General features: G+C 49.5%; 1 protein-coding gene across 1 annotated transcript; it reads left to right on the plus strand.

The window, feature by feature from the left end:
• The first annotated feature begins 28 nt into the window (after nt 1-28).
• Nucleotides 29-14,294, plus strand: Apcdd1l (APC down-regulated 1 like). Its single transcript, XM_041641699.1, is given in 6 exon segments — nt 29-37; nt 541-659; nt 3,197-3,218; nt 3,220-3,756; nt 13,376-13,561; nt 13,563-14,294. Coding segments are annotated over 6 exon segments (1,605 nt in total).
• The last annotated feature ends 1,652 nt before the right edge of the window (nt 14,295-15,946 follow it).

Here is a 15,946-nt window from a genome sequence, read left to right on the forward strand (position 1 = left end):
TGGCCAGCATTCGGGGTCAGGGGCCACGATGACGACAGTCAGTGCTGTAAAACTTGGACGCTGCTCACACTAGCATTCTGCCGTCTGGGCTGTGTCAGCTGTCCAGAGTGGGGCGACAGCTCAAGGCGATTGCAGTTCTTTAGCAGCTGCAGATTTTGCTACTCCGTTCTGAGCAGCAGCTGGGAGCTGAGGAAAGCTGTCCCACGCCCTTGCCAGGCTCTCCTGGGCTTAGGGAAGAGAGCCAGGCAGGATGTGGTCTATGTGGCTGATCTCTTGCTCAGCTCTAGGTACCCACCAGGCACTCGGTGAGCACTGGCTGAGTGCTAACTGTATGTTGGACTCTGGTAATGTGTCTCATGTACAGGGGAGGGGACAGTGGCAAGCCTGCTGTATGCAGTCAACAAACATCTGGGTGCTCTCGGGCCTGAGGTGAGCTGGGTGCAGCCTGCCTGAGCCGCTGGCATGCGGAGAGCAGGAGAGCCAGGCAGGATGCATGAAGTCTGTGGAGCTCTGACTGGGGTCTTTCTCCTTTGCAGCTAGCATCATAGAAACAGTTGGAATTTCAGGAGGGAGCCCCAGTGCCAGCAGCCAGTGCCTAAGGGTATGTCCACCACTGTGGTCCTGCCCCCACACCTCAGAGGAACCTGGATCTCCACTAGGTGAGACTCCCCTAAGCTCCCAACCCTACACTCCTGGGCTGCGAGATAAGTGCAGGCATCGACCTCTATGAAGCTGAGGCAATGCTCCCAATTCCCCAGAAGCTGCCTGCAAAACTCAAGGCTTGCTTTCTCCCCTATGGGGGTGGCATCTGGAGCAGGGAACAGCCAGGCATCGCATCCAACCAATACAGTTAAGCTGAACGATACACATGATACACACGTGGAAACCCGTGGCAGACACCCAAGCTTCCCTCTTGTGCGCTGGCACACGGGGTGCAGTCAGACGTGCTAAACAGGCACACAGGGAAGTGTGTAATGTAGATTTGCCACAGCAGTGAACTGCCAAGCAAAACTCCATGGAGTGGCAACATGTTCTAGAAGGTTTCTGGAGATGGTGGCATCTACAGAGAAGCCCCATTCTTGGATCCGCAGGAAGAGTCAGGCACGGGGCACAACTTGGTGCAAAGAAGACAGGAAGTAACTGGCTGGAGAGAGTCTGAGTCCCCACCCAGTTCTCCTAGCAGGGCTGCTCTGTGCCCCTCATTTCTGGCAACCATCTGGTCACTCTTCCTCCCAGGGTGGGAGCTGAAGGGGAGTTCTGGCTTCCCTCAGTTACCCCCTCAGGTCTCCCCAATCCACTCCATTGTGGGGTCAAGGACTAGATTTTCCATGTCCCCCACGTGCCTCCTGAGCTCATGGAGAAATCTGCCTGCCAAACATCTGCTAGCACTTTGGGTGCTGGGAGGGGGCAGGACTGAGGCTCTCAGAATTGCTTCTAGCACTTTTCCCAGGCTCTGGGGCTGCAGCCTTACCTCATTCATCCAACTGGGACCTAGGCAGCTCCTGGCAGGGTCACTGAGTGCACACAGGGGAATGCTGAGCTGTGCTGCTCCTGCCTCCAGCAGCAACACTCTGGAGCAGTTCTAAGAAACTTCTAGAACTTTCTTCCTAGAAAGTCCTCTCTGTACTCGTTGCTTTCTGAGAGGCGGCAGAAAAGGGTCAGTAGTCTGGGACTATGAGGTGACACCCTGCACGCCCTGGGAAAGCAGTCTTTGTACTGTAGGCCCCGTCTGAGGTCCTTGGGTGCGCAGGCTGCCTGGCCTCACCCTAGTCACAGCCTGGCCTATTCACCACTTACTGTTTCTTTCAGACCAACTCACTTCTATTTACTTAAACACATTCATGCATTTTTACAGCCTTATTGGGATATAATTGGCATACAGTAAACAGCACACATTTATAGGGTAGTATAATTATTTTTTAAAGATGCCTACCATTGCTCTGGGTGCAGAGAACAGCCACTCGCCATAAATAAGAAGTAACTGTGAAGAGATTCAGTGGAACAAAACCACATAATTGGGTTCTCTTTAGATTCACGGCCCATCTCAGGCTCAGCGTCTGCTCTCTCTGGGAGACAAGGAAGCTGCGGCTTAAGACTCATTAGGTCTCAGCCAAGGCCTTCTCCTTCATGTTAGCAGAAAGCCTGGAGGGAAAAAATGAGCGCCTTCTGGCTGGATGATACCAACCTAAGTACGAGATATATATTAATCCAGGTGGGCACCAGGGAATGAGGGGCGTCCTCCAACACCCACCACAATGAGCCCTCCACAGGGATGCTCTACTCTTGGCCATGACCGTAGGGTCAGGAGCCACTCCTTTGCCTTCTATATACCCCTGGACCTGTTTACATTATTAAAAGACTAGATCCTGAAGGCCAGGTCAGTTGACCACCTCTGTGTACAGGAATGCGTGCGTGTGTCTACAGTGGTACAGGTAGGTGCCTTCCTCAATTCTTCAATTGTTCTCCACCTTATTTTTTTAAGGTAGTGTCTCTCACTGGGACCTGGGAGTCTCCATCAATCCTTAGAGATCCTCCTGTCTCTACCTCCCCAGAGCAAGGATTATAGGCAGCTACCACAAGTGCTATTATTGTTTGGCTACTAGAGCTCCAACTTGGAGGGCATCAAGCTCGTGTGAAACACTCTTCCCACTGAGCTATCCTCCCAGTCTTGCTTGGGGGCAGTCATCTTCCCTGATGGCGATGCTGAGTGGCCACAATAGATTCCCCATCACCCTTCAACCCACAAAGTGTGTTTGTCCACGGTCCAGCCCCTTTATGGAAATAGCTCGCTATTGTGTAATAAAGCAGTGGAAGGAAACAGCTCACTGGAGGGGAGACACTTAAGAAATGTCTCTCTGCACTCCTTCTTCTACCCCCTTCACTCAACAAGAAGTCCAGGACAGAGCAAGGGGGCGCTGGATCTTGGTGGGGAAGAAGCCAGGGTTCCTGGGAAACTAAGAGTCCATTGAGTGGTAGATGGTAGGAGCAGCCCCAGTTAGGAGATGAGATTGGCCAGAAGGAGACTGGAGAGCTTTTATGAGGATCACAAGACTGAGAAGGCCCCCAACTGGGGAAACAGACCATAGGGCTCAGGCTCGCGTGATGGAGGTTGGAAACAAGGGAGCCCAGGCCAGAGGGAAGGGGACACCCAGGTAGGTTTTCATTTCTCCATCCAAAACCCATCTCTTCCCAGCAGCTGTGAGGTACGTCCAGGGCCAGAATTCAGAATTCCTCACCCCCTCCTATACTTTGTATTCCAACCGTCTCTTCCGAGCCTACCAGTTCTACTACAGGGACTCCTCCTGCCAGGAGCCTGCCCACTCGCTGCTCATCAAGGGCAAAGTTCATCTGCGCCGGACCTCCTGGATCACCCAGGGTGCCACCGAGGCCGACTATCATCTTCACAAGGTGGGCATAGTCTTCCACAGCCACCACGCCCTGCTCGACATTGTCAGGTTCCTCAACCAGACCCAGGCTGGCCAGGACTGTACAGGACGGCTGCCCCCAGACCGGGCCTGGCTGCCGGGGACACCGTATGAGCTGCTGAGCTCCCGGGTACCAGGTGACTGCATGGCCACACTGGGCTTCAGCATGCATGAACTCAGTCTGCTCCGCCTGCAGCATCACATGCAACAGCTGCCTGGGGAGGCACCCCATCTAGTCAAGGAGTTGTTCCTTGGGGACATCCACACCGACTGGGCGGAGAGGCAGCACCACCATCCCACTGGCTACCAGTGCCCCCTGCAAAGTGTTCTGGTGAGTATGGGCCCCTCTGGGTGTGTTCTGGTGTCTAGTTTGGCAGGTCCTTTACAATCTGGTCCAGCTAAGGATCTCTGCCCAACTCTCTTCCCTGCCCTCACCTCTGGTCAGCTCACCTCGGGACATTGGCACATTCTATTACATTTTATCTTTATAATCTGCTGTATATTTATATTATATACAGCAGATTATATCCTCTCCTTGGGCCATCTTTCCCCAGCTTTTGCAAGGCTAGATGGTATTTTGTAGAGAACAACACAATTCACCCTCCCTCACCTAGTCATTCTCAGCATGCGTCTTCTAGATTTGGCCTTCATAATTTTTGTAAGGCTCCATACCTTTCCCTGCAGGGCACAGTGGTTCCAGCTGGTTGTCCCCTCCTTGGTTCTCATTTCCTGGTCCTTCTCTCCCACCTCCCCACTTGACACACCTCCCAACACCCAGGACACACCGCCAGTAGGGAGCCCACCTGTTCCCTCCTCACATGGGCAACATTAAGCACCCCATCAGGAGAGGTCTGAGGCTTCACCCAGCATGGGGTCTGGCATCTGGCTACAGGCAGCCTAACTCTGGCACATGCACCGAGACAGTCTGCCGAGGCTGCAGTACCCTCTTAATGACCTCCTTCAGGAGCTCAGGGGGCTTCCTGCTGACCAGGGAATAAACTGCCGGTGCGTGTGTGCACACAAGCTGACACTGGAGCGTGCTGCACCAAAGCCCACGGATATTATGGAGTCAGTATAATGAACACAGGAGACCTTGGGACATGGGCCCTCACTCTGACTACTTATAGCTCAGTGCGAACAACAGTGGGGTCCTTGGGGGAAACAAAGGACTCTGGGTTAGGACCTGGGCCTCTCTTAACGAGGGGATCTAGGGTGAGGCCTGCAGTCTTCATTTCTTTTTTTGTTTTGTTTTGTTTTGTTTCCTTTTTTGGTTTTTCGAGACAGGGTTTCTCTGTGTAGCTTTGGAGCCTGTCCTGGATCACCCTGTAGACCAGGCTGGCCTCAAACTCACAGAGATCTGCCTGCCTCTGCCTCCCAAGTGCTGGGGTTAAAGGTGGGCACCACCACAGGGACTTGTGGACTTTGGGGTATTCTGACCAGTAGCTGGTAACGCACGAGCACACCTTCTCAGAAAAACGTTGAGAAAAAAATTAAAGTCATAAAAGGCATCAGCTTTAAGTGGAAGCCAACCCCACTAAAACAGCCCGAGGAGGGGAAGCTGTGACATTCGATGGCTGGGAACAGGGTCTTCACCCTCAAGTGATGAGTGCAAACAATGTCCCCAGTGTCTGGCACACTGACAGTGGGATGGGGGTGACACACAGGAATAGCGGTGACGCTGTTTCTTGTAAGTGGAGATGGAAGAGGGTTAAGACTCTATATTAGGAACTTCTAACCAGTGAACTTCATACATATTTCCTGATAATCAAGTTGAGGACGGTAGCTCTCACATCTGTAATTCCAGCACTTTGGAGGCAGATGCAGGGAGACTTCTTTGAGTTTGAGGCCAGTGTAGTAAAAAGAGCGGCAGGGCTGCGTCCCCAGCACCCCGGCCACCTGCTAGCTTATGCCTCGAAATAATTACATGGACCCTGTATTCTTTTAAACACTGCTTGGCCCATTAACTCTAGCCCTTACAGGATAATTCTCATATCCCGATCAACCCATCTCTAATAATCTGTGTAGCATCAGTCTTACCAGGAAAGATTCTAGCCTACATCCATCCTGGGTCTGAGCTTCATGCGTCTGCCTCAGAGAGCAGAGCTATTGCGTCTGCCCGGGAGAGGGGAGCATGGCGTCTCTGAGCTCACTTCCTCTTCCTCCCAGCATTCTGTTCTGTTTACTCCACCCATCAGGGCCAAGGCAGTTTATTTAACCAATGACCTTCCTCCATCAGGCCAGTCTTGAAGAAGAAGATGAAGGAGGAGGAGGAGGAGGAGGAGGAGGAGGAGGAGGAGGAGGAGGAAGAGGAAGAGGAAGAAGAAGAAGAAGAAGAAGAAGAAGAAGAAGAAGAAGAAGAAGAAGAAGAAGAAGAAATAATAATCAAATCAAGACAGGGAGGAATAAGTTCTGCCATCTTTATCAGTGCTGTTTGAACTTAGCCATCCTCCCATCGTGTAGCAAACATTGAGAGCCTACTGAATACTGTACGCTCAAGCAGTCAAATGGTGCCACTTCTCATCTTTGGTAGCTACTGCTTGTCAGATTCCCAAGGGGTGGGTACTAGTGATGAGAGCTAGGCCACACCCATATGCTCACCCTACACTTTCCAGCTGCCCCCAAAACCCAGGATATAGGAGGCAGAGAAGGAACATGCCAAGGTTCTCCTGAAAGGGGCCTGCTTTGGTTTTTCAGGACAGAGTATCTCTGTGTAGTCCTGGCTGTCCTGGAACTCTCTCTGCAGACTGTAAACCAGGCTGGCATGGAACTTACAAAGATCTGCCTGTCTCTGCCTCCCAAGTGCTAGGATTAAAGGTGTGTGCCACCACTGCCCAGTGCCCGGCTCCACAGGGTTCCTTTCAATTGACCTCAAAATCAATCCCTTTTGACAAGTGTCCATGATGCTCAGAACTCAGTCCTGAGGAGGAAGGCACACGTGGTGAGTAGATTACAGCCCCCACCTTCTTGTTCCAGTGGACACCATGAGGGCTGACAGCCTCCTGTCTCCTGGGCAGAGCTCAGGGGCCACTATTACTTCCTTCCACCCCACCAGACCTAATGGCCTACACAGGCTGGAAGAGTGATTGGGAAACAAGACGCATAGAAAGATGTCATTGCAGACCAGCACCAGATGCACAGACATTAAATTAAAGGTCTGCTCAGCAACTCCCCTCTTGGGGAGGGGAGGAAGATCGTTCGAGAGAAGGAAATGCTGCTGCAGTCGAATCCCCATCCCCGAACAGCTCCTCGCTCTCCTCACCTTCTGCTCTCAGGAGCCTGAGCCTTGCCTGCGACCCGAACCAGATGGTAAACACGAACATTTTTAGAGTTAATTTAAAACCAATTTGATCCCCAAATTTATTGCCTGGATATAGAATAGTAATCAATCAGCCTGTTCTCCACCGCAGTCATCCGGGCAGGCATCACCTCTGGAGCCTAATTAGAAACCGGTGTGGGCCATGGGGGAAACGGCTCGGCGAATAGGCTCACGTGAAGTTAGCAAGTGTGAGGTGGGGGCTTTGTCTATTAACACATGGGCCTCTGGTCTCTGTTGAGGACACCCAGGAGGTGGTTCGTGGGGACAGAAGCTTTGTGTCACCTCCTTTAACTGACCCTGAGCGGGAAATGCCTTTCCTATCCCCTCAACCACCTTCAAAACTTGGGAATGCCCCAAAAGACCAGCCAGCCCCTGCAACATCCCTCTGCGCAGGGGATGATGCACGAGTAAGGCCGTGAGTGTGTTTCTGCGCGTGTGGCAGGAAAGAGCCACTCTGGGACTGTTTCAATGCTGTGCATTTGGTCCTGTCAATACACATTAGTGTGAGCATAGTTCAGAATGTGGGTTAAAAGGCCTAAATTAGAGGGAACTCTTATCAGCTGGCCTCCCAATTACTGACACTCCAGCTAACTGCCATTGCTTCCTCCATCACAAACAAGTCTGCCACCATTTACCAGGGTTTCAAAGTGCCTTCGCGTCCTCCAGGTCAGAATCCCCTGAACAGCTAGGTATGATAGTGCTTGCCTGTTATTTGAGCCCTTTGGAAGCCGAGGCAAAATGGATTGCCTGGAGTTTGAACCCAGCCTTGGCTATACAACATGACTCTCTCTCACACACACACAATAATAACAATAATAAGAATAATATCCAGAAATGAAACATGATATAGGATCATGTGTTGTAGAAATAGAAGTTCAGTTCCCTCAGAGGAATAAATATTAATAGTAAAGGCTTTGAAAGTGTGACAATCCAAACAAAAGAAAAAAAACCTCCCCCTTGTCTCTTCTGCTTGGACCCCAGTCCCCAAGTTTCCCTCAGGGACAACGGGAACAGAGTTGTCAGCTGGCTCTCAGGTCAGTGCTGACCGGTGCCTATTCCAAGGCCATCATAGGTAGAGAAGGTTCTGTGTTGACTTCTGGCAGCAACTCCCTTTAAGGAAAGAAGAAGAGGGAAGGGAAGGAAGGAGAGGGAAAGGAAAGGGAAGGGACAGGGAGATGGGAGGTCATGCCTCATTCTTTCCTGGCCTCTACTAAGTATTTTCAGTCTGAAATGTAGACCAATTAGATTTCATTGGGTCTTAATCATCTTAGCAAAGCCTAACCTGGATTCCTTCAAGTAATCCAAAACCGGAAAAAAAAAAAAAGTGCACACCTTGGGGCAGTGGGGGAGGGGTCTGTAAACCCCAGGACTCCAATGCAACTGGTTTTGTCTGTTACAATGATGCTGAAGGCTAGGCAGGGTGGTACATGCTCAAAATCCCGGCACTTCAGGGACACAGAAGGAGAATCAGGAACACAAGTCCTGTCCAAGCTAAAAAGCAAGTTCAAGGTTTGCTTGGGCTACATAGCATAAATGTATCTCAAACAAGGCCAGTGGGGAAGAGGGCTGGGGAGAAGCTCACTGTTTAATGCAATTGCAGAGGAAGGTCGAGGACTGGAATCTGGATCCCCAGATGTTACTTAAATGCTGGGCAGGTGTGGCAGCCTGCCTGTAATTTCAGTGTTCAGAAAGCAGAGGCAAGGGATGTCCAGGGCTAGCTGGCTAGGAAACTTAGTCCTATTGGCAAGCTCAGGTTCAACTGGGAGACTCTGTCTCATAGAATAAAGAGGAGCATGATAAGAGAAAGACCCCTTTGTCAACCTCCAGCCTTCACATGTGGCTGACACACAGGAACACACCTCCACACCCACATTCCCCGCCCCTACACACACACATACATACAGAACAGAAACCACCACAGTAGCCTTGGTCCTCCCCCTTGCAGAGGACGTGCTAACTGCAGTGAGGTTTGGGCACAAGTTCTGCAGTGCTGTGTTCAATGATGGACAACTGTGGCAAGCCACCTGGCCTCTGAGTTCCGCTGCCCTTGGTTGAACAGTTGCAGGAGGGCTTCAACCTAGCTGTTGTAAGAGAAGCTGTTTGTTTGTTTCCCAGCTGCCCAGCAGCTCAGACCTGAAATGGTCACACAGAAACTATATTATTTAAATCACTACTTGGCCCATTAGCTCTAGCTTCTTATTGGCTAACTCCTATATCTTAATTTAACCCATTTGTAGTAATCTGTATATTGCCACAAGGCTGTGGCTTACTGGGTAAAGTTTCGGCATCTGTGTCAGGCAGGGCTCCATGGCTTCTCTAGGACTCTGCCTCCTTTCTCCCAGCATTCAGCTTAGTTTTCCCCACCTGAGTTCTACCTTACTATAGGCCAAGCCAGTTTCTTTATTCATCAACCAATAAAAGAAACACATAGACAGAAGGACCTGCCACACCAGCCAGCAAGTGAGGATGCTGCAGAAGTGAAGGGACATTGGTGGTGTGCCTTTAGCAAACAGGGCATGGACTTCTTCTAAATCTGGAGACCTAAGACCAATCTGTGCTTCAGCCCACTCTCATTCATTCAACAGTGATGGAGGAAGGTCATTGGCTAATAAAGGCACTGCCCTAGCCCATTTTATTGGTTAGAGGATAGGTGGGAGGAGTAAACAGAACAGAACGCTGGGAGGAAGAGGAGGTGAGCTCAGAGATTCCACAGCTCTGCTCTCTGGAGCAGACGCCTCAGCAGAGACGTCATGCCCCGATCCCAGCATGAAGCTCCGACCCAGGATGGACATAGGCTAGAATCTCCCCGGTAAGCGCACCCTGGGGTGCTACACACAGATGATTAGAAATGAGCTAAATTAATATGTGAGAATTAGCCTAGAAGAGAATGGGCCAAGCAGTGCTTAAAAGAATACAGTGTCTGTGTAATTATTTCGGGGCATAAGCTAGCTGGGCAGGCGGCTGGGGTGCTGGGGACGCAGCCCTGCCGCCCCATATTACTACATTTGGCGCCCAGACGTGTGGACAGCCTAAACCCACTTAAAAAACCTGAGAAGGCTTAAAAATAAGGGAGAGAGAGTTTAACACAGATTTTTGCTGTTTGTTGGTGGCGTGCTGTAGAGAGATTTCCTGATTCGGCAACAGTAGCAGAAAAACCACTGTGTCATTTTAAAGCGCGACTTCCTGGGGCTGTGCCGCCATTGCGATCTCTGTCTGGCTCCTGCAGGAGACAGAGCTTTTGAATAGAGCATTTGGAGTAAAGTGCTACGATTTGTTTGATGGCAACTAGACTCGCTGTGTTCTCGGGTCTGCTCTGCTTGTTAGAGGCAAGCAAGCGCTTCATCTAAGAGAGGCTTCCTGACTCAGCTTTAGTTGCAAAGCCTGCAGCTCATTAAGAGGTCCTGCCACGAAACACTTAAACGGTGTTGACGAAAAGCTGAACGCATGCTTTTCGGTTTTCAGTTGTAGCAGGAAAAAAGCTGCGCCATTTAAAAATGCCGGCTTTCTGGGCTGTCCTGCCAGGACAAACTCTGACTCTTTTACGCAGGCGGTTTGTGCGGTTTGCTAGCACAGGCTGCTGAAGCTCGCTTGCTGGCTACAGCCAGTACCTCAGCCATGAGGCTGGAAAGCTAAGGATTGGGCTGGATCCAGCCGGCAAAGCCACGCCTTTAATCCTACTGATATTGCTTGGTAAATTAAAGACTCGTCAGAAAAAGAGAGATATACAGTAAAGAGAGATTCAAAGACAAAGAAAATTTCTAAATGGTTTGAAGTGTGTTAAAAATATATGCAGACTAAAAGTTGAAGTTCTTAAAGTAAAAAACAAAAAAAGGAAGAGAGTTGTGTGTGGTAGCACACGCCTTTAATCCCAGTGCCTAGAAGGCAGAGACAAACAGATCTCTGTGAGTTCAAGGTGTAGTAGTGTACACCTTTAATCCCGAATGCCTGGGAGGCAGAGACAGGCGGATCTCTGAGAGTTCAAAGACAGCCTGGTTTACAGAGTTACTTCAGGTCAAAGATACAGAGAACCTGTCTCAAAAAGCAAAGAGTTAAAAGTAAAAATAAATGAAATAGAGGTTAAAACAAAGCTGTACAAAGATGGAAAATACACAGAGAATCTTGATACTGTATGCTATTATGCTCTCTTTGAATTATTTGAATGCTGAGGAAGGAGCAACAGCTGCTAAAAGATATTTATTTATAAATGCTGCTGAACTAATCCAACATAGATATTTTGAATTTGGATCTAAGGATGTGATACTTTGGAAAAAAAATTCTTCTTTTGTTTCCACAGAGGATCAGATCTTGTGGATTGCATTTATCCCAATATGGTATGATGGACCACGCCCTCCTGAAGGGTTGTTGTGAACATCTCCAAAAAATTGCTTCGCTCAACTGCCAACTGAGATGAAACTAGCACACAGGTTATACCGTGAAAGACCTAATTAACGACGCCCCCATTCAGCAGGAAGCAGTTTAGAGAGAAAAAACTGTGCCCATGTTCCCAAATATGGTTTATAAACGTCCTTTTACATTTAAAGGGGGATATGATATAGATATGAATAATTTACATTAGTATAAAATCTATACTTTATTGATAGAGATTTAAGGTCAATTTTGTTATATGTATAAGTGTTTCTGATTTTGATTAAGGTATTGTGATTGTGTAGTTCATTTAAATATGTACTGTATAATTAAGAAATATAGGTTGTTAATGGATAATCATCGATAATAGTAAAGCTTGTAGTCATGTTAATTAGATTTTCTAGATATATAGAGATATATTTTAGATAGACATTCTTCATGTCTTTCAAAGATTACAGAATAGGACATTTAATGTTTTAATAACTGAGGACTTTTCATGACAATGAGACACTCTGCTCCTGGCAGCACCAATCTACTTCAAGAGGAAGATGGGCATCGAAGAGGATCCTTATGGAGTTTGATAGCCATTTGGGCAAGAAACTGCTCTTGCCTAGACTATTGCATAAACTGGACACAGAGAACCCGCAGAGAGAGGACTACTGAACTTGCCTAAGGTGAGATGATCTTTCGGGGTTCCTGATTCATGAAAGAGTCTGCGAGACATTCTGCAGGACACAACAGATAGTGACTGAACTGACTTTGAATTTTCCTGCTTTATGGAAATGTCTGCTGGAAACCATGGGCCTGAAGGCTGAAGATGGATGCCCCAATGGTACAGAGGAACCTTGGGTGACTGTCCAGGCAGCGAGATGTCTCTGTCATTTCTAGAGTTTTAAAAGTTGCTTTTTTTCTTGTTTACTTAGGTAATATTATATCTTTCTGGTGTCTTTGATGAAGTTAAGAATAGTTAGTTATAGTTTTCCTTAGTTATGATAAAGATTATTGTAACTTTTACTTGATAACTGTTTTGTTATATGTAATTTTGCTATGTTAAAGTTAAAGCTTTTTTTTTGTTTAAACCGAAAAAGGGGAAATGATGGAGGAAGGTCATTGGCTAATAAAGGAACTGCCCTGGCCCATTTTATTGGTTAGAGGATAGGTGGGAGGAGTAAACAGAACAGAACGCTGGGAGGAAGAGGAAGTGAGCTCAGAGATTCCACAGCTCTGCTCTCCGGAGCAGACGCCTCAGCAGAGACGTCATGCCCCGATCCCAGCATGAAGCTCCGACCCAGGATGGACATAGGCTAGAATCTCCCCGGTAAGCGCACCCTGGGGTGCTACACACAGATGATTAGAAATGGGCTAAATTAATATGTGAGAATTAGCCTAGAAGAGAATGGGCCAAGCAGTGCTTAAAAGAATACAGTGTCTGTGTAATTATTTCGGGGCATAAGCTAGCTGGGCAGGCGGCTGGGGTGCTGGGGACGCAGCCCTGCCGCCCCATATTACTACACAACAGGAGTGTGTTTGCTGGGAGCCTAGGGTTGGGAGTAGTCAAGGCCACTGCCTAGAAAGTTTCTGCTACTTCCAGTCTAATGCGGAAGGGATAGAGGAAAGGGGGGGGGGGGATATCTATGAGGAAGGGATGGGACAGGTCTTGAGCCTGCTTTATAAGTGCAAGCCTTTATTAGAGTGAGGACCAGAGGAAGAGGCCTTGGGCCTTCCTGGAGGAAGGTTACCTGGTGTGGGATGTCCTTCTGTATACGTGTTGCTTTATTGGTTGATGAATAAAGCTGTTTTGGCCAATGGCTTAGTAAAGTCAGGCAGGAAATTCAAACAGAGATATAGAGAAAAATATAGATATAGGTGGAGTCAGAGAAATGCCACTTAGCTGCCGATGAAGAAAGATGCCAGCTGCCAGTCAGAACTTTATCAGTAGGCCACAGCCTATTAATAGAAATGGGTTAATTTAAAATGTAAAAGTAAACTAAAAATATGCCTAAGCTATAGGCCAAACAGTGTTGTAATTAATATAGTTTCCCTGTGATTATTTGTGTCTGGGAAGCAGGGAAACGGACAAGCAGTGTCAGCCTAAAGGCACCTTTCCTTCTAAACCCAAGTACACCAAGAGGCCCACCTGCTAGTGAACAGGAGGGCAAAGAGAGCTGAACAACCAGGAAAGGGGGTCTCAGGCCCTGCACTGTGAGTCCATTCTAGTTGCAAGTGTGGCTCTGCCTGGCGCCTGACCCCTCTGCTTCAACTTTGGCAGCACCACACTTGGCCCTGCCTGGCCTGCAGTCGCATTGCCTGCTCCGACGCGCACCACCCACCTGTGCTGCCTTCCCGGCCAGCTCTGCCACTGCACCTGGGTGGTCACTGGGTCAGCACGGGCTGCGAGGCAAGGCTTGCTGTGTTGTTCCTCATTCGGCTCTTCACCTTCGATGACCACAACCAGTTGCTCCTGGGAAGGGCACTACCACCATTTCTCTGATCCCGCTGGCCGCCAGCCCACCTTCACCGTGTTTGCAGCTGGCCACTACTCCGGAGGCACCCCATCCCCCAGGGTCCACGGTGGCACTGAACTGATGTTTGAGGTGACACAGGCCTATGTGACCCCCATGAACCAGGTCACTACAGCCATACTCAACTTCTCCAAACCAAGCAGCTGTGGAGGCCCAGGGCTCTGGTCAGTAGGCATGGAGAGGGATGTCACAGCCACCAACGGGTGCCTCCCATTGGGTATAAAGCTTCCACATATAGAGTATGAGCTGTTCAGAATGGAACAAGACCCCCATGGGCAAAGTCTGCTTTTCACTGGGCAGAGGCCCACAGACGGGTCCAGTCCCGACACTCCTGGGAAGCGCCCCACCTCCTTCCAGGCACCCCTGGTGCTCTGCAAGAGCCTTCTCCACTGCTCTGCTTTGGATGGACATATGGTTCAGCCTGTCTGTGTTCCACAGGGCTCAAGAGTACTGCAAAGCCAGGGGTCCCAGACCACAGGCCTGGATGTGGCTGCAAAATCTGCTGTTTCTAAAACCCTGCTGCTAGTTTTAATCCTGTCATTGTGGTTGGTGTTAGCCTCCTTGCCCTTCCCTGCCTGGGGTGTTGAGACAGGGAGGATGTCCTATGATCCTATGATGGTGTTCAAGGATGCTTCCTGCTTGGCCAGGTTCTGGGTTGTGGTGTAGAGATCATTAATTTGAATTTAGCAATACAAACTCAGCCAGGGCATGAATTAAAGATGCCACTTGGGGCTTTCAGACTGTCTCAGTTCTCTGGCAGAGGGCTTGTCTCTCCGGGGGCAGTCGGCTTTCTTGAGTTCTGCCTGTTGGCATCTTTGGAAACCTGTTTGTGCTTCTCGATCAGACCTCATGCTGGCAACACAGCACATGGGTAAATCCGGTCCCCCAGGGCCACAGAGCACGAAAAGAGGGCTCGATCTGAGCTGAGACCTTGGCCTTTCCCTGCAGCCTGCAGCCTCTAAGTCTCCCGCGCCCACGCATGGCACCCGCAAGCTCAGGTCTAGCCAAGCGGGGCGCAGTCCACGGAGGAAAGCGCATTTCTGCCTTTGGAAACTAATTAATACTAATGATGGCTGCAGCACGATGTGCTCTGTAATTAGCCCCGAATATTCTTCCAGAAGCCTCTTCTGTCGACAGACAGGGATGGGGAGGCCCCATCTGGAGGTAGGACCCTGCAAGCCTGACCTCCCCAAGTCCCCACACGGTGACACTAATATGTCAAGTTCTTGTCTGCTCGGGCAGGCTGTCATCACGGTGGGGACCCTGCTCATAGGCCTAGGGCCTCATCTGCACACTGAGAGATTAACTGGAGTCCTGATGGGCTCAAGGGTTTTCAGGACTGTGAGCAACTTGTTCCCAGTTCCTTCCTCCTCCCACCATGCCTCTTATCGCAGATCTTGAACAATCCTATATGAGGCTAATGATGCATACAGAGGAAAGCCCTTGGCCTCCCTGAGACTGTGTGGGGGCTCAATCAGTCCAAGAAGATTGCTCTAACTTATTATCCAGTCTCCTCAAAAAAAAAAAAAAAGCACCAAGTTAATATTCTCTGTGGGTCTCAGACAGCTACGAGTGATCCTGGCATATTTACTAAAGTACAAGAAATAATTAGATTATTTACAGTCTTGGGCTACATGGCAGTGGGGAGGGAGCTAACATGTAGGGATGGCAGTAGGCACCGAGAACACAGCCATGACTGAGTGGGCCTTCTATCAGAAGCTTGAAGCAGCCAAGCTGATGTTCAGCATCAAATTCAAATCTTTTAATAAAGTTAAACAGCCTGAAAAATATTCTCATTGGTTATTAAAGTCAATCAACGGGATTACAGTTCCAAAGAAAAGACACACGTGCAGAAAATAAGGCAGAGATTGGTAAAGCCCAAGCCGCTGCCCCTCCAGCTGCCCTGCAACCTCGTCCCTCCACTGTGCCCACTGCTCAGAGCACTCCAGCTCTGGCTCCCACTGTCAGCAGAGGTCAGCTGGAGTGCCCACACCCTGGATGCACCTGCCTTTTTGGTTCTTGACCACACTGAGCGGGTCTGCAGGGGACCTTTGTTATATGTCCTCCTCCAGACCAGAAAAGAGCCAACTCTTTCCTATTCATTTAAGTCTCAGACAGAACCTCCTCAGGAAGGGCCACCATTGGTATGGTCCCCAAAGGGTCCTCCCTGTTGCTCTCTTCCCTCCATCGTTGGTACCGCCCCCGATGGACCACCCCCTTGCTCTCTTCCACCATTGGTACCGCCCCCGATGGGCCATCTCTTTGCTCTCCTCCACTAATGGTACCGCCCCCAATGGACCACCCCTTTGCTCTCTTCC

Source organism: Microtus oregoni, unplaced genomic scaffold (assembly GCF_018167655.1).
Source record: "Microtus oregoni isolate MIOR12 unplaced genomic scaffold, Mior012 000071F_ref0000514, whole genome shotgun sequence".
Classification (NCBI taxonomy): Eukaryota; Metazoa; Chordata; class Mammalia; order Rodentia; family Cricetidae; genus Microtus; species Microtus oregoni.